This window comes from Falco punctatus (assembly GCF_963210335.1).
Source record: "Falco punctatus genome assembly, chromosome: 8".
Classification (NCBI taxonomy): domain Eukaryota; kingdom Metazoa; phylum Chordata; class Aves; order Falconiformes; family Falconidae; genus Falco; species Falco punctatus.
This window is the reverse complement of record NC_137588.1, coordinates 37,962,748-37,981,051: the sequence shown is the minus strand read 5'-3', so window position 1 is coordinate 37,981,051 and position 18,304 is coordinate 37,962,748. Positions and strand designations below refer to the sequence as shown.

At 37.3% G+C, this 18,304-nt stretch overlaps 1 protein-coding gene across 1 annotated transcript in view; it reads left to right on the top strand.

Annotated features, from left to right (window-relative positions):
• The window catches only part of LRP1B (LDL receptor related protein 1B), a gene marked incomplete at its 5' end in the record, with an annotated part of 587,496 nt that overhangs the window by 106,225 nt on the left and 462,967 nt on the right, over positions 1 to 18,304 (top strand). Inside the window, 1 exon segment of the mRNA XM_080399306.1 lies at positions 4,551 to 4,688. Within this exon segment, the coding sequence (XP_080255432.1) occupies positions 4,551 to 4,688 (138 nt within the window).

The window sequence follows — 18,304 nt, the reverse complement described above, 5'->3', positions numbered from 1 at the left end:
TGTTCATCCATAATTTTTGCTAGTAAACATTTGTATATTGCTTATAATAACAAAAACTAGTGGAAATAATCAGCTTATATATTCTCAGTTGCCTCCTCTAGTTTGAAGTTTATTGTAGCCTGAGCCTGAAGTGAGGCAGGTTGCACCTCTGGTTAAGAACAAATTCAAGACAAGTACCATGTAAAAAGCACCTGTGAAATGTCTCTACTGAATCTAACAGCAGCCTTTAATACTTTCTCATGATGCTTCATTAGCAGAAAACGAGAGATTATGTTTGATCAATTCCATCATCTCCGGCTGGAGGACATCCCAAGGACTCTCTTATCTCTTTCTCAGCCCCCAGGGAAGTAAGAGCATTTTTGTTGGAAGGGACCTCAGGTAGATTCCCTCTATGCTGCCCAGGTATTGCCAAAATACAGTGCAGTTTTCTCCCATGCTTTCTCACGTGCTGGGAAAGTGCAGTGAGCCTTGGCACACTGTCACCAGATTATAAATGGCCAGTCACTTCAGCCAAAGAAATCTGGATCTGAAATGAATCGCTGTCCTGTTTTCAGCCTGTCTGCTCCTGGGCACAGCCTGCCTTCTGGAGGATTCAGGGACAGCAGCAGTGATCTGTCCACCTGGCCATGCCTGGTCCTCCCATGACTGCGTCTAATCTTGGTACCCCCACCAGGCCTGATCCTGACCCCCCCCATAGGCAGGCATCGGGGCTCATCCTTACAGAGGTGCCTGGTGCCCCTTCTGGTGGGGGCTGCCCCAGCCGCCTGCCAGTTGGGGTGGTACAGCCCTGCCCGGGGGATCCCACATGGCCCTGGCTCAGTTTCTGCGGCTCAGCTTTTTTACCTTTTGTCCTTTAGCCATCTGTTAGGGGACACTTACATATTCTGCTTCCTGAGCCAGAGACTCTGGAGCTGCGCAGCACTACAGGAACTGCACTGCTTCCCTCCTCTGTGCCTCTAAGCACTGTCCGGGTGTGAATGTCTGAGCCATTGAGATGGTGTATTACCATAATTGCAGCCAGTAGTTTTGACTATTTTCCCACCAACTGGCAAGGCTAGGAATTATTGCATCTTTTAAAGAGAAGAAAAGACACCATCTGTCTTTTATATTCTTAGCATTCTTGCACTGATGTAAAATACACTTAGATTATTTTGAAGAAGAACACTTTTAAATTCCTTTTCCCAGAGTTCACTTGATAATGCTGCCAGAAGTGGCTGTCTGTTAAAGGAAGAAGGAAGAGGAATAAACAAGATAAAAAGCTACTCATCTTTATTTGCATTAGACATCTAAGAAAGTGCAGTAGCTAGGTAGGAGCAGTGGGGAAAGCCTGTGCTGCTTGAAAGGCATTGCAATAAGCAGCTTTGTTTAGCTTTTTTTTTTTTTTTTTTTTTTTATAATTTGATGAAGGTGGTAGGAGTTATGGGCAGGGAGGCTTTAGGAGATGCTGTCTTGTTCCGCCGGTGCTGTTGGATGATTGAGACCTGTTAACATTTCAGAGTCATTTTGCAGACAAAATAGGTCACAAGTCTCCTGTAAAACAGGGCTTTTTTGGACTGAAGTTCCTATTCATTTGTAAGTCAAGCTGACTTCCAAAGCATCAAGCTAGTAAGGAAACAGAAAGTGCATGAATTAATCACATGAAGTTGTTAATCCCTTCTAATCTTAACCTTTCTGTTTTCACAAGTGGTGCACAAAACTTCTTTTGAAAAGAAAACAATGTGAGTAATAATTCTTGGAGCATTTTTCAGTTTCCTCTCAAAGTAAACTAATTTAGGAAACTCCCCTAGTAGTATTTAAAGGTAGATAATATATTTAAATCTGTGGGAAGTTTCTGTCCTGAAAGAATCTTGGTATTTTTAAAGCAAAAGGCATCACATCAAAATTAAATCCCAAAATTTTTAGACAGGAACATATTGGACTAGTCCTATTGAGATTTTAAATGTTAATTAAGAGATTCATTCTTTTAACTCATTAAATATATAAGAGAAATAGATATGCTTATATATTGTTGGTCACAGATCTCAGTTTTTTGTTTGATAAGGTATGAATGTTGAAAGTCCTCTAGCAATGCTGGGTTTATATGTAGATAATGTAAGTACCATGGCTTACATGCTTCGCAGATCTAATTTCTTTTAATTAACATTCTCTATTTTAGAAGAAAAGATCTTTTCACTCCTCACACTCTATTCACAGTCAGTCTAATGTAATGAATAAACAAGCTATAAATGGCAAATCACAAAGTTAGTTTGGTTATGTTAAATGAGAGATGCCTTCAATTCCTGATGCAATGGAAATGAGAATCAAATTAAAACTTTGTTTTATATGACCGACCTGACACATTGCACTTGGCTATCCTAAGCTTCTTTATTTACATTCTTTTAATGTTCTGTGGTTACCAGTCTTGGAGGAACACTGAGTACTACCACAGGATGTAGATACTGCAGTGAGCTTTATGCACAGCTATGATGGGATGAAGTATTCCACTTGCAAGTAAAAAACCCATACATATATATATATATATATATATATATAAAAGAGTAACCTGCCTGATGCCCAAGCAATAAAGCCCCTCAACCCTCTAGCCAGTGGCTTTGCTGCCTGTGAAGGGTGTGGAGCCTCATTGCCCCCTCCCCTTGTTTTCTTGTGTGGTGGCAAGGTCTGTGCCAGCACCAGGAGGTCACACCTCTCTGGCCCTTATTTGCAAGCTTGTGAAATCCGGACATCTTTGGTAAATTGTAATCATCTCTTAACTTCTTGTTGTTAATTTCCTCCTATATTTTGCTGGAAAATGTAGGAAAAATGTATTCTTTGTGAAGTGTTTTAATACCTCTATGTTTGTTTAGCACTTATTAACCTAGAGCATAATGAGAACAGTTCTTTTATTTGAGTTGAGAAGGTATTAAGACCCCTTATCATTAGCTTAGGAATGCAGTTTTCTTAAAATGAAATTAATGTTGCATATGACCATAATAAAAAGTAAGGTTTTTTTTCATCCTGGAAGCACACAAATTGAGATGGAGTACATCCCCATATACGTTCCCTTTTTATCCCTAGTACCAGTTATTTCTGTTAATTGGTGATGCATCAAGGATGTAACTGATGTCACTCCATCGGTGCAAGGTGTGGAGCTGGTCTGAGGAGGGAAGCAGGATCCTCTGCATCACGCCTTCCTGCACCGTGGATATGTGTTTTAGGGACACATGCTCAGCTTGGGGAAGGGGGGCACCTGACCCATGCTGGTGGGAGCTGTGTCAAAGAATAACAGCAAAAACATTGTAAACCACAGATAACTGGTATTTGTTGTGGCCACTCTAAATTGCGGACAGCTTCCTGAAGTGTAGCATTGCAGTGGGAATTTTTAGTTAAAGTTTTCTAATTGGGGCAAGTTTTGTAAGTTAGGATTCTTATTAAATAGGCCATGCTAAGAGCTACCTGGACTTGTTATAGAAATCGTAAGTTGCCCCCAGAGCTCTCCTTTGCTTTGCCATGCTGACTTCAAGAGACACGATCTGCCAAGGCTGAGATTTTCCCACTTGTAAGGGAGCTTTCAGCCACTCGGTGTGATTTCTGCCCTTTGTCTCGGAGGTAGCGCCTGGGAGAAGGTGGAAGCCTGTTGCACTTGAGCATGGTGCATCCTGGGATGTGCTTTCCTTGAGGGCTGTTACAAGCTCTCAGAGTTCAGCACAGACCCAAGGCTCTAACACAATCGATCCAGGAGCTTGAAGATGTTCCCTGAAAAATTTCCACACCTTCAGTCTCTCTGTAGCTAATCATGTACTGTGTATAAACGGTGATTCATTCTCTAAGTGAGCTAAACCCTTCAGACTTCTAAATGTCTCAGCAGAGTGTTAAAAATCTTGAAGTCTTTATCATGCAAAATTATGTTTGTGGGGTTTTTTATCAGTCAGAACCTTTTGTAAGAGATAAAAGCCATCCTCAAATCTCCCTGAACTTCCTCAAAAATCCCTTTACTTAACACTTCATAGATAAGGGGACACAGAGTGATTGCAGCTGGGGTGGGATCCCAAAGGGAGCAATCACAGCATCCTTATCCTCTCCCTACCATCTTGTACCCTGCAGTTTCCAGAGTCAGACTCTGGGGCTGAAGGAACAGTTTCTCTGATCTAATGCAGCAATAAATATGTAACATTTATATAAAATTTCATAAATATCTACAATTATCAATATAACACAATGATGAACATAAATACTGATACCTATTACTCTTGATATGGGTCTTGATATGATAATCTCATGGCAATTGAAAATCTTATGATACTTTTTAATCTTTGCAAAGCCTAATTTTAGTATCTGTAAAACGTGTGTTTTGGGAAGTAATCCTCAGACCCATTGATTTCTTTTTGATTGCAGTAGTCATTTCCTGATTTTAATTATCCTAAATACAGTGATAATAATGCACTATGATCTGCAAAATGGACTAATACATGGAGTGTTGCCCATAGCTTTGAAATGAAAATGCAATATTGAACTTTCTTTGCCTTGTTGTAGTTATAAAAATATATATAAGAGATTTTCTCTTTGTTTTTTAGGTCCTGAGGAAGCAGATTTCAGGTGCACCCCAAATTATGTTAGATGCATCGGTACAAACAAATGCATTCACTTGTCTCAGCTCTGCAACGGTGTTTATGACTGTTCTGATGGGTATGATGAAGGAGTACATTGCCGGGGTAAGTAAATTTGCTGAGGAAAAACATGCTTTAACCCAAAATCTTCTACTGTATTTTCTTTTTGAGTTCAAGGAGAACCAGAACTTTCTTCTTCTTGGGAATACATACGCATATATATACACACAGAAGTGAATGGATAGAGGCATATTTTGTTACATGTTTCAAGTTAATTTTGTGTGAAGAAAATGCAACTAAAACACATATACAGGTTTTCAGACTTTAATAATTACTAAGCCTGTATGATCAAAATGGTTATAGCAAAAGAAAGATGACAAAGCTCTTTTCTAGGGAGCAAAGGCTGGGCAGTGCAGTTAGCCAGATAGTTTTTTTTTTTCCCTTATAACTTTTGTTTAAACAAAAAGAGCCAGGGAAAAACACTGGCAAATACATCAGATTTGGTATGAGCATTTTTCTGCATTGAAGGCTTGCTTTTGTAGAGATTTTATTCTAATAATCTACTGTTTAAAAGTGTAGTAACCAAATTTCTGACAATGAGAAATCTTAAATAGAAATTGGTGGAGGTCCACTTTTTTAATCTCAGCTCTACTCTGTGTGTGTGTGTCTCAGCTCTACTCAAGCTGTGCCTTGTGGATGGTTATAAGGCTGTTATACTGGGCTCAAATTGTGGATACCACGAGTCATTAACATGTCAGTTATTTTCACTCAGTAGTATTTTCACTTTACTGCTAGGCAAGTAATTGTTCATGATCCTCAACAGATCTCATGTTCAAAACCAGAAGCTCAGGGACAGGTCATTGGACTTCTGCTACAATCCGATGTGACAATATACAATAAAAGATACAGTTAATGGTATAGTTCAGAGAGTTCAGTTAGAATTTAGAAGTTCATATGGACAGATTTCGAGAACTGTCATTGTAAAATCTAACCTTGCACCAAAAATAAGCCAGCTGGATAAAGAAAAAAGAAAAAAAAGAAAAAAAAAAAAAGAAAAAAAAATGCCAGCAGAAATTAATCAGTGTAATACTGCTGACTTCCCAAAACTACAAATAGTTATTTTTATATAATCAGGTGATGATACAGCCTGTCATAAAGTATATGATAGATAGTTCTTATTCACAGTGATGGGAATAATTTCTTTTCTTGAAGGCTCTACTTTTGTGTAGTCCTTTTCAATGAGCATTACACAAAATCAAAATTTGTGTCAGCTTATTGATTTTAGCACTGGTCCCTGTATCCGAAAAACCCTAGAAGTTCAATTGGTCAAAGCAGTATTTGACCCATACTGAAGCTTTCTGATGTGTTGCAGGTGTTTATCAGAGAGCAGTATTGATCAGTTATGCACAACTTAAATATATATTCCTCGATAAGTCATATATTTTTATAAATTATTCTGGTCTAAATGGCAGAGGATTAAAAACTTCCAGTGCTGAATAATAACTGTTTTATAAGTCTCTTCCATTTTTATTGTATTTTAACTCGTCAAAGTAGGAGATAATTGGAATCAGAAAATACATAGGCTAAAAATAAAATCCTATTTTAGTGTAAATTAAATATGGGATATTTTTCGTATGTAGCATTTTGTATATGTAGCCTGTACTTTGAAATGTCATAGCACTTAAAATACCTAATCTTTATTCGTGCCCTTTCAATTTATGCTCAAATATACCTTGTAAGGTTCATGTTGATTCCCACAGCTTTTGTTATTATCATATGTGTATATGAATACTTTCCAATGGTAAAATTAATGTCTGCTTTCATAAACTACCTTACAATTTAGTAAAATCTACTAAACAAATTTTTGGTCTGAACACCCCAGAACACTTAGGTAATGAAGTTGTATTATGTTGTATTTTATTAAGAATTTAAAGTTGCCTCCCAGTTTCTGACCTAGTAAATGGTTAACAGCTCGTTAATACTGCTTTTTGTAGCCATTACATATTTTGACTGGCTTATTAGAGGGAGTTCTTCTAAATTATTTGTGGTCACATATCTGTTAACAAAGCCAAAGCATATAGAAACTGAAAATTTTACATGATGATCATGGAGTTTGATACTAACAGGTACCACTAATGTGTCGTTAAGATACATTCCTATATATTTGATATCTGGTATGAATGCAGTATGGTTGTAATTAGTCTCTGTCTCTCTCTGTTTATGTATCAGAGCAATGCATGGGTAACCATTGAGTCATGCTGTTTTACTTTCTAAGTCCTGAATATTCAAGTCATAAGTTTAGATCATCTGTGTGGCCAAAAGCTTAAAGGTGCTTAAGAAACCTAGCCAAATAGTTAGCTTTTTCTTTATATTATTAACAAAAAAGGGCATTCTAAGTATGTTCCTCTTTAATTGACATTATATGTAATTGTTGATTGAGGAAAATAAAAGCAGTTTTAAGTACTTCAGCGCAGGCAACTCAGCTGGTCACAGAGCTGAGTGTTAAAATAAATAATGTATTGCTAGTGACACTGGTAGTGTTGTGAAAAGAAGTCACGCTCTGCACCAGGAAGATAAGTTATGATATGGAATATGGGGGGGGGTTGGGGGTGGTGCGGTGACCATGTCAAAAACCATTTCAGTGTACTGGTCACAAGTCCACCACAGTGAAAACTTCTGTTAAGGCTGAAGTAGTAATGGAGTATAAGAATTCAGTAACTGGAACTATTCTAATTTCTTTCTCTAAATTTAACATTCTTATGTTAATTCATTATATTATGATCTATTGGAGATATATTCAGCCTGCACCTTTCCCTGATTAGTAAAAATATGATCGTATCTGCAGTGTGAAATGGTAATGTATGTGAAATTTCAAGGAAATAGGAGTAAACACAATGACATTCCTGCCTCATCATCTTTTATTTCAGGCACATATGCATTTTTGCTGGTGAATGTAATGCATAAATTCAGGAGGGGTTGTGGCAATATGAAATAAAACATGTTTTATTATGTATGGTTGTTTCACATTATGTGTTTCAATGTCCTTCAGAGGAGAAGGGGCACATAGTTAACTGGAACTCACAGCCTATTATAGTGATGAGACTTTTGTATTTGGTCCTTTTGGATTCTTTGCTATTTTTTGACTAATTAAAGAATGTTTTAATGAGACTGAATAAGCAAGGGATCGAAGTATATACCAACCCCTCCTATTCAGCAGATAGTTTCACCATGATCAGTCCTGCTGAATGGGGGAATTTGAGCCCATCAGCTATTTGGAGTCTTGATAAGGCTCAGATAAAATTAACTGATGCCAAAACTAGACCCAAGCTTGAGTAGGCCTTGTAGAAGACTGATCCAGAGCTGGCTTTGGCAATTAAGCTTCTTTAACACAGTTATTCAGGTTTCTTCTGGGAGCCAGGCCTTTGTTTCACTTGCATTTTTAACCACTTTTAAAGCTCAGCCACGCGATGAACTGAGAAGTCTTTTGCCACGAGGGAGGAACTGAACTATGCCAAACTGAGCTGTGTAGCTCTAAGTCTTGCCTTCCCACAGCTCACCCCAGTACCATACCGGTGAGCCCTTGGTGGGCTGGTCGGTGGCATAGACAGTATTGAACTGGGACCACCTGTGGTCAGTTTAAGCAGATGTCATGTAGCTACAGCTTGCACCAGCCTCTGATTTTGTGGTCTGTTGAAGGTTAAAATTCCTCCCCCCCCCCCTCCATCACCGTTTTTATTTTTTTTAATTAAGGCTTTAGGAACAGCTTTGATAAGTATCTGTCACAGATTAGATGGAGTAGCCTGGCCTTAAGTAGGTAGAGAATTAGATATATCCTGAAGATAATTTTGAAGGAATTACAATCACATTCCCGTGAATCTTAGAAAAGTTTTTTTGTAGGGCTGCAGATAAGATCTGTGCAGTTTTATAAATCAGTACTTTATATACAGCAATAAATTTAAGGTGATAGGCCAAAATTAGTTTGTGGTCTGTCTTTTGAGTTAGAGCTATAGAAAAATAAAGCTTTTACGGAATACAGAGATGTCCTTTTTCACTTAACAAACTTAAGGAATATATTGTTATTAATAGATTCAGGAGTAGTTAGGCTAAAATTTGGATATTCCAGATATACTAGAGGAATACTGAAAAAAAGCTAGAGCAAATATTCTGCATGTCTTGGCTTAAAATTGAAATTGTGACTGAACATAAAAGATCTCACAGAATCCTTCTAAAAGTTCAGATTGTTTGGGTCTTTGTTAGCTGTGATCTGAAAGATAACTTCTAGTCAATAAAATATACAAAGGCAAACTCTGGAGCATTTAGTATTAAGCAACTGCAGAACACACATACAGAAGATTTGGCCAAATAATTGTTATGCTTGTAGAAGCCTATAATCAGAGTATTATTTTTCTGTTTAGGCTTTTTGAATGAGTTGTTATCATAAGACAAAGATAAATGCTGCTATTACGGAATCATGCTTTTGGTTTGTACCTTTTACAGCTGGAACACTGGGAAATTTTAAGTAGTGTTTTCCGTAGTGAATAAAGCAAACCTCAGAGTTTTTGGAGTGCCCAGGCCTTTCAAGAGTGATGCAAAATTATAAAACTGAAAGATATGAAGCTACATTTAGATCCTAGTGTTAATTTTCTTTTTTCTTATTAAGTTGTTTAACAAGGTTATTAAGAAAACCATAGATAGTCTAGAATTACAAATTTTCCCACCATTTCCTCATGAGACCTTTTGTAGAAGTAGTGCACACCTGCAAAAGAAATCCCTGTAAACTCACTTGGTTTATTCTGAGAAGCTTTAAATCAGTCATCCATTAAGACTGTGATGTACAAAATGTCACATCAGGTTACTGAATCTTTGAAGCCCCAGGAAATCTCACAGTGCTCCTGACATACCAGTGGGGCTGCTGAAACCATCAGGTAACATTCAAAATTATTCCCTCTGCAACCGCTCTGCGTTTGCATCCAGCTTTTTACTTGTGGTTATAAGACAGGAAAGAGAAAAAGGTGTAGGCAGTAAAATAGGACAATCATAGGTATTTTTGCTTCGGAACAGAGCTGCTAGAAAGTAACTAAATTTGTCTGGGCAAAAGCCTATTTTGGCTTGTTTGGTTTTATTGTATCTCCTCATTTCACCATCCAAATATCCCTTTTCTTGTATGTTATTCTCATTCTCATCTTTTTGCCTTAATAGTGGGTGATGTGGCTTGCTGAAATTAGCCAAGGTCATTTAGTCCGTTCTGCTGTCAAAACAAAGAAGTCATGGCCTTGGTGATTTAATAAGTTTCTATCATCAAATCCTATTGCAGCAAAGAAGATTAAAGGTGGCTGGCAGGGGGATAGAGCAGGGAAAGACATTTGAGTGATGTGATTTCAACCCGTATTTTATGGACTGTTGCTAAAGATATTTTTCAAGTCCAGAATACACAAATGAACACCATTGTTACAGTATCAACATTGTCTATGTGGCAAATTAAGTGTAGAATTGAAATATTTGATCATATATTATAATAATATATGACAACAGGTCATTGCGTAGTACATGGTTTGTATAGAGTGTTGTAGTCCTGTCTATTGAAGGAGCTTATTTTCTTGAAAAAAAGGTGTTGGATCCTGTTCCTTACTTGCAAAATCAAGTGTTGGTCAGTTATGGTCTCCCTGAATACAAATACTGATTAGTTTTCCATTTTAGTACACATGTTAAATACATACGCTTTTGTAAAGATCATGGAAACCATCTTTCCAATAGGAAATGCAGTGCTGAATGGTTGTACCATGGAGTTCTTTTAAATCTTCCTCATGAAAGTGTGTTGCTTATAACTGCAATATTTCAGTTTATCTATGATAGTGTTGGCTATGAAATTCCACAAAGTGTAGTAGACATGTTAATACGTCTTATTCTAAACAAGAACCTGGTAGTTAATTAGACATTATGGTAGTTAACTGGCTTCTGTTCAGGGCTGCACAAAGCTGATGAAAACAGCTACAGAGTCAGAGGGGGTGAGATGGAATGAGACGAGAAAACTTTAGTTTATTTTCCATGGATTTAAGTTAAATGGTATTTATTGCTGCTTGCTGTTGTTGTTGCCTGCTGTTACTGTTTTGAGGCTGCGCTCTATCAAGAAAAGATAACAAACATTTGAACTCTTGCTATGAACATCCCCTTTTCAGTTTTATTAATCAGTTTTTATTATCTTTCTGTTGATTGGTGTGTATAGTTACCTGGTTATTCTTCCCTGTTACAGCTACTAAAACTCTTTAAGGAATCATCTTATGTAAGGAATGTTAGATGCTGTTTGTACAAATAGTTTTCAAAACACTTAAATGAAGATAAATACTCTGGGCATAATCTCTGTGTCAGTAGTTGCAGATATATTCACATGGCAAAAAATGTGACACTCATAGATTCACCCTGCAAATAGGAGCTGAGCTGCTGCCTGGCTCCCATTAGTTCATCACAGAGGATATTTAAATGCATTTTCAATGTATAGGCATTGGAGACAGCTTTTCGGTGAGGAGAAACTCAGGCCTGACACCAAATTCTTATGAAATACTAGTAAACTTGAGGTGTAAGCGATAGTGCAATGTTTATCTTCAGTGATTGTCACTAATATTCAGGGTGCGAGGGATAGCTTAGATAGACTGAAATCCTATTTAGAAGTAAGGGTTTGTTTCAGTTCCTTCCAATATTTTTTTCTTTTGCAGAATATACAGGAACCTTTAAATTTAGACCTATAACATAAGCATTAAATTATTATTTCTTACATTAACTAGTAGTACAACTATATCTGATCAGAAAAAAAATTACCTGAGGCACCTGTCCATCAATAAAACACATGATTATTAAATTTCCTCTTATTCCAATGATATTATTTGCCTATTCATTGCTCATATCAACAGTTTTAAAATGATCGGCCAACATGGTATTTGAAGTGAGGGAGAAAATTAAGTGAAAGGCACATGTTCTGAAAAACGTGGTTTTGGTCTTCCTAAGGCTATTCATAAAGTCACCCTAAATTTACAGAATGGTATGAAATTGAAGTCAGAAAAGAAGAAGGAAAAGATCTAATTCTGGGCCTGGCATCACATAATTTGTCAGAAGTGTAGTTGTCAGTTTTCTGCCTCAGGAGTCCTCAACCAAGTTAAATTATGAGACTCTGTTTCAAGTTCTTTGACTCCCTGCTTGAGGGGATTTGACTTCCCAGCTCCTTACCTCTCCAAAGTGAATAAACAAATGAGCAAACTACAAGATGTTCTGTTCTGCGTGAGGGGTGCTTTTGCTCCTCATGGTGCTCTTCTCTGTGGAATAAACAGTTGAACATATATTACAAAAATGACTTGAAGCTCCAGGAATGTTCAATTGAATTCTGATGGTAAAGAGTCAGTTCTGGTCTGCCACTTGATCCCATGTCAGCCATCAGGTGTGCCGTTAACCAAAGTGGGTGAGTTATGGGAGCTGGGGTAGGTGTACTCCCGCTTGGAATACATATGCCTCTGCACAACATCCACCTGTCTGGGGATGTATATGTGGTATACACCATATTCTGCCTTTTCACACAGTACGATTTATAGCTGAAAAGAAGAGAACTCATAAATTTTTCTTCTATAGGACTTTAATTTCTCACTGAGTTCCACGTCTTGCATTTTGCTGTTGTAAGCTCATGAAACTGTATAACCAAAAAGTCTAAATCATTTTCAAATTGTGTAATATAGTTTAAAAATTAAAAGTTACCATCATTTCTTAGACTATGATAAACAAGTCAAAGTGTCACCAGCAGTTTTAAGTGAGATTGATAATATTCAGTGGTGTGAAGAAATTTGCTTTGACACTGAGAAATAACTCTTGGTCTTCCACTGAGAAGCAAGAACATGCACAGAGCATACAAAAACTGATGTTCAGAATTCATTATGTCCTCTCTGGAAGATTTCAGTCATCTTTTTTCCACCAAAATCTGTGTCAAGAAAGTGTAAGTTAATCTTTAACTCACAGGAGTGATGTCTATAATTTGAGTTATCTGTGAAATGTGCAGATGAAAATACTGTGGTATGAGATGGAAAGAGGTAAAAATTGTGGAAGAAAGAAAAGAAAAAGAAGTGGTACCACGAGAAAATAAAGACAGTAAATGGCAAGTAAAAGGAATCACTGGAAACAATCAAGTAAAGACTAAACATGGGAAAATACAGAGACCAGTCAATAACACGGCTCAGTATAATCCTTTATATGAGGGTTGGTAAAGCAGACCTTTTTCAGGCCAGTGCCCTCTGTTTGGTAATATGTGTGTCGAAGAGTAGTAAGTGTTCCCACTGCACTGGTTAGTATAATAAAACAAGAGTTTGCTGGGAGAGTCTGTAATCTAAAAATATTTAGTCTTTTGTGAAAACAGGTGTATTGAAAGCATCAATGCTGTGCATATGCAATAGTATCAGTCTGTATGGCTCATCAGCATTTTTTGTGGTAGTTACCTTTGTGTCTCTTGTTATCGGTACCGGTCCTTTAGAACATTGTAGGTCTTACCACAGTTGCTCCACTCACCACTTGTCTTACCAGTATGCAAGATAGTATGCAGCATATATTTTAAATGCTCAGAAGTTATGATTTGTCATCACATTCTTACAGATTTTCAATTGAAAATACTGCCTACTTGCATACTATATACTACAAACTTCCATTCCCTGAAATTTGGAGAAAGCACCAAAATTCACCTGAAACTGAATTTCATAAAATTTTCTGGTCCTATAAAATGATAGTGATATGTGCTTCTCACATAATAAATGCAATAGATTTGTAATGCTTGTGAGTCTCTACTGTTAGCATATAGCAAAGTAGATTACATCTATTAATATTGTTATTTAAACCAAGCACATTATGCCAAGAAAGTATAGACCTAATTTACTGTTTTCCATGTAGGTAACGTTCTCTCAAGTTTTCATTAATGTGCTTAAGTGTGAAGACAAGTGTTAAAATGCGCAGTGTGCAAGAAGAAAAAACAAAGGAAAAAAATAGCTAGCATGATCAGGAATTAATGGCAGTATTTCCATGATTCTAGGCTTCTGGTCTGGGTATATCCAAATAAAAAAAATGTGCTTCTTAGTTTTTAATTACTTGTATTCGGATGCTATGTAAGCATTTACACATGCAAAAGGATTTGGTTTTGGTTTTGTTTTTTTTTGGGGGATGGTGTTTTGTTTTTAAGAAACTCCAGGAAATAGATGGATAAAGTCTATTTAAAGTTCAGGATGTGACCATGATCTACTCTGTACAAAACAATAACCTTTTCTGGTGTGTGGCTGTTGAAATAAGGCTGCTATAGTTTTATTGGATGCTCTCTCAGTGTCTCCTTTTAAGTGTGGGGTATCGTGGTGGAACATTTCCTGTGAGATCAAACTTTTCCATCAATATTTACCATCTTTCTAAAATAATTCTTGTCTATCCAATCATTTTAAAAATCCATTTACATATAGCAAAGTATTAAAAAAGCTGTTTGGAAGACAAGGTATCTTATACGTGGCTTGGATTAATGGAACAGTGGAGCATTGTCAACCTTCCCATTTTCTCAAAGGATGTGATGGCCATTAAGATTAAAGAAGAGGAGGAATTAGTAGCAGACCAGATTATGATCCCAAAAATAGCTTTATACAATGCACAGTGACATTTTTCTGACCCCTTCATGATGCAGCTTGGTTTCTACAGGCATGTGTGGTTCCAGAAAAGCTGATGTCATATTCCCAGAGCCAGATCAGCCAGAGAGAAAATGTCTGTGTTTTACAATAAAAGACTCATTTATCGTAATTTAAGCCCCAAACACATCTCTTCGCCCTGCTATAGAAGGTCAAAATCCTCACTCATTAAGAACTGTATCTGGTCTTTTAAACAAGCGTATAAACATATTTTTTTAATTACCAGAAGGCAATTCAGCACAATTTGTTGCTATCTTTTTATTTTCTAATGCTCTAGCCTATTTGATTTCCTCTTTCAAAATTATGCATCAGATGTAGGACCTGCCAATTGTTTAACTGACTTCTTCCCTCTTTTAATTACGTGCATCTCCTATAATTTCAGCACAAGTGAATCCAGCTACATATGGTAAAGGGACGTGTTTGTATCAGTTACGTACACTTGTCACACTACTGTAAAGTGTGGGGGGTGTCCCAGCCAAAGCCTGCTGACCCCCAGAGAATCTTTTTGGAGTAGGGACACTGGGGCTATGGCCTATGTCTTTCTCCAAGTGGCTATGTAAGAGAGGGAATGTCCTCTTCTGAAGGACACGAGCCATTAGTTGCTGGGACTGTGGAACACGTTCTGCCTATTCAGAAACTGTTCCTTGTGGGGCACTTTTTCATGTTTTTATGGTAAAGCTCTGGTAATTGAATGAACAATCTCATTCTGTTTATTAATTTCAAATGGGATAATAAGGTACCGCCATGGCATGCTGCCTGAGTGATATTCTAAGATGATTTCAGCAATTAACCCAAAATAATAGCTTGTGGCCTGGACTGGTTGTGTCATCATCTTTGTAATCATTTTTCAGTTGCATTCTTTGTTGTTGACTGTTATAAATTTATTAAAAACAGGCAACTTCATTTAATGAGCATTCAGATCTTGACTTACTTGCTAAACTAAATTCTTAAAAAAAAATTAAACCAAAGTGAAGTCATGTATTCTGCTCTATTTTAAAATGGTTATGGTAGAACAGTTCCATCTGGGATCAAGGCATTATTACAGAAAGTAACACAGAGTTACAGGTTGGAGAAAGGATAGTTCACAATTTTGAAGTAGCAAAACAATTGTCTTTTAGTGAATTTCATCCTTTTTACTTAATTGAAAAACAATGAAGTGATAGAAGAGTTGCATGGCACATTTATATACAGGGAATTTTTAGGTTTCTATAGGAAAAACATGAATATAGTTTTAAAATCTCAAACTAATGGCTCTCTGTGGCATCAAGAGGATAAAACAGGACAGGAATAAGGTCTGTTGTGCAAATGGTTACATAAAATGTGCACAATTACAGAAAAAACAAACTTGTTCAGACATCCAGAGTGCTTGCATTTAAGGTACGTTGTAAATAATACTATTGTGAAGTGCAACTTGTTCTACTTTCTGCCATGAACTGACATTTATAATTTATGTTAAAAAACAGTGTGAGAATTGCTTACAAATGTAAGTGGTCACAGTGTGGGGCCCATGCTTCTGCTTTCTGGTAAACCTGAATGTCTTATGATGCATAAAAATGTAAAGGGCTGACCTAGTCCTTCAGGAGAACCTGGGCTTGCCTTCTGCCCTTAAAATGGGAGCTGTACGCTTTAATTTTTAGGGGAGAAAATCCAAACCAAATCTTGTGTTGGTCATAATGTCTGGTATTAGAGGAAAGGATAAAAACCAGTCATCTTCAAACTGTAATTTCCCTACTTGAGCTTCACAGAAAAATGCTTTAAATAGTAACACAGCCTTTAGTGACATGTTGTAGGTTACTGTTCAGGTGAATTAAAATGGGGATCATGGATGCTTCCTCTCCTGCTGAAAAGGTTACTCGCTTCTGCTTGTGTCCTATTTGGATTTACAAAGGAGAGCTAAATGAAAGATAAAAAATGCCCTTACATGATGCCCACAGAAAATCCAGGCTTTCTGCTATTCAGAAACTTTTTATTTTACAGTCCACCAGTATGTGCCAGGTTTCTTGGTGTTGTCTTGAAACTGTTGTAAAGACAGGGGCAATTACTGTGCTAAAACCACTAAATTTAGTTTGTGGGATGTAAGAACTAACAAACATTTCCTGTTAAATGCCAAGATTTGCAATCTTAACATTTACATCCATGAAAAAGTCCATACGTTACATCTAATAAAAAATAATTCTGCCAGTCCAGGAAATTTTTCCCTCCTGAATAACAGCGGAAGGACTCAATTGCACAATGCCTCAGATTTTCTAAGACTAGTCAGAAAGAACCCTTGCTGCATACTTAAGGATTTACATATGATATGTACCTAAGGATGTACATCCAACGTGCAAGTGCGGAGCATGCAGCAGGAGAGAGAAGCTGGGTCTAAAGTAAATTAAAATAGAGCTGCCCAGAAACTGGGCTGTTTTGTACCCCAGCTCTGTAGACCAACCTCTGTGTCCCCCCTAACATACTTTACCAAGAGGAACTGTAGTGCTTTCCAAGTATGTAGCCCTCCAGTACTTGCATGAGGAAAGTCTGTACGCTGGTCTTAATAAAGCTGCTATCAGTGTTCACCGAAGGATCCAGGAAGCTCTTTTCAATATATGGTCTGTAAATAAGAGTAGAAATTGCTGTTGGCTCATGTTAGCATGACTTACAGTCATCTTCCAAGTAAAAAGTAATGTGAATGACAGACAGTTCTTGTTAACCGATACATCTGCAGGCCTTCACTGCTGACTTCAGCTGTGAAAGTGATTCTCACATCGTTCTTTTCCCCTTAATGAAGGCTGTGCATTTAGGGACTTGACACAGTGTGAATAGAAATTCTAGACTTCCAAATTTATTTATCTGCCTTCAAAAAGAGTTGGTGTTAGCAACTAATTCTTGATGAAATTTGTTGTTGTCTCCCGTTGTGGACATTTTTGGTGTTAGAAGCATGGAAAAGCTGTAGCAGTTTAGTAAATCTTTGCATCTTCCAGAATTTCTGTGGTGTTTCAGTTGTGATTTTGAGGTCTGGATGAAGAAGTCTCAGACTCTATAAAATCTGAAAATGCTTAGATCAAATAGAAATTACTGGGGATGTATCTGGTTTTGGTTAGTTGTTCTTTTGGGGGTTTTCTTTGTGTTTTTCTTTTTTTCTTTCTTTTGTTTGTCATTTATTGTTCACTGCCACAAGTTTTACTGGTTTTGGATTGCCATTACTGCCTCCTGTGGGACACATTTTTGGGGCTAGCTGGATGACTGCTGGGAGTGAGAGATCTAAATAAGAGAACAAGAACAGCTTTTAACCGTGCTTGTACACATACCAGCTGGAGTTTCCTCACAGTCGTACATTACTTTTGAATAGTAGAAAAGGTGAGTTGGCAGCCACAGACCTGCTCACTCCCTTATCAGTTCTCATCCTTGGTAGGAGTGCTTGTCTAATGGAGAGGGGAACTCTGCTCAGACATCCCATGCCAATTACGTGCAGAGAAGTTACTGTGCTGTGATCTTTAGCTGTAATACACGTACTTTCCTGAATTTCTGTTGAAGAGCTTGCCTCCCTGTGTGAAAGGATTATTAATATAGATGAGAAGTCTGTTTGGGCTATGTCAGAGTGTTCCAAGCAGCTGGTAATGCTGATGCGCAGTACTGTGAGCTCTGCTGGCAAGTAGCTTGGAAATGTTGATTGTAGTGCTAAACATACATCAAGAATGTATTTCATGCTGTAGGTGTAACTAAAATAACCTGTGTTATAGAAAATGTAGTTTTAATTTTAAAAAAGCTACTAATCATTGCCTGTCCCTCTGGGAAGTCCTGCCATACCTGAAAGCGTGACCATAATTAAAGCTTGCATATTTGTAATTCCAGTATTTAGGAAACTATACTCAGAACAAACTTTAGAATTACTAGTATGCAAATAATTAGGATGTTATAGATTGTACTGCAGTTGTACTATATGTATTTCTAAAGACCTGATCGTTTATGGACATTGTGCAAGCAGATGCTGGGATGCAGCTGTTGGCCCAAGGCACAGCCTCAGAACTTACTCCTTTTTTCCATAGATATTTCTCAGGT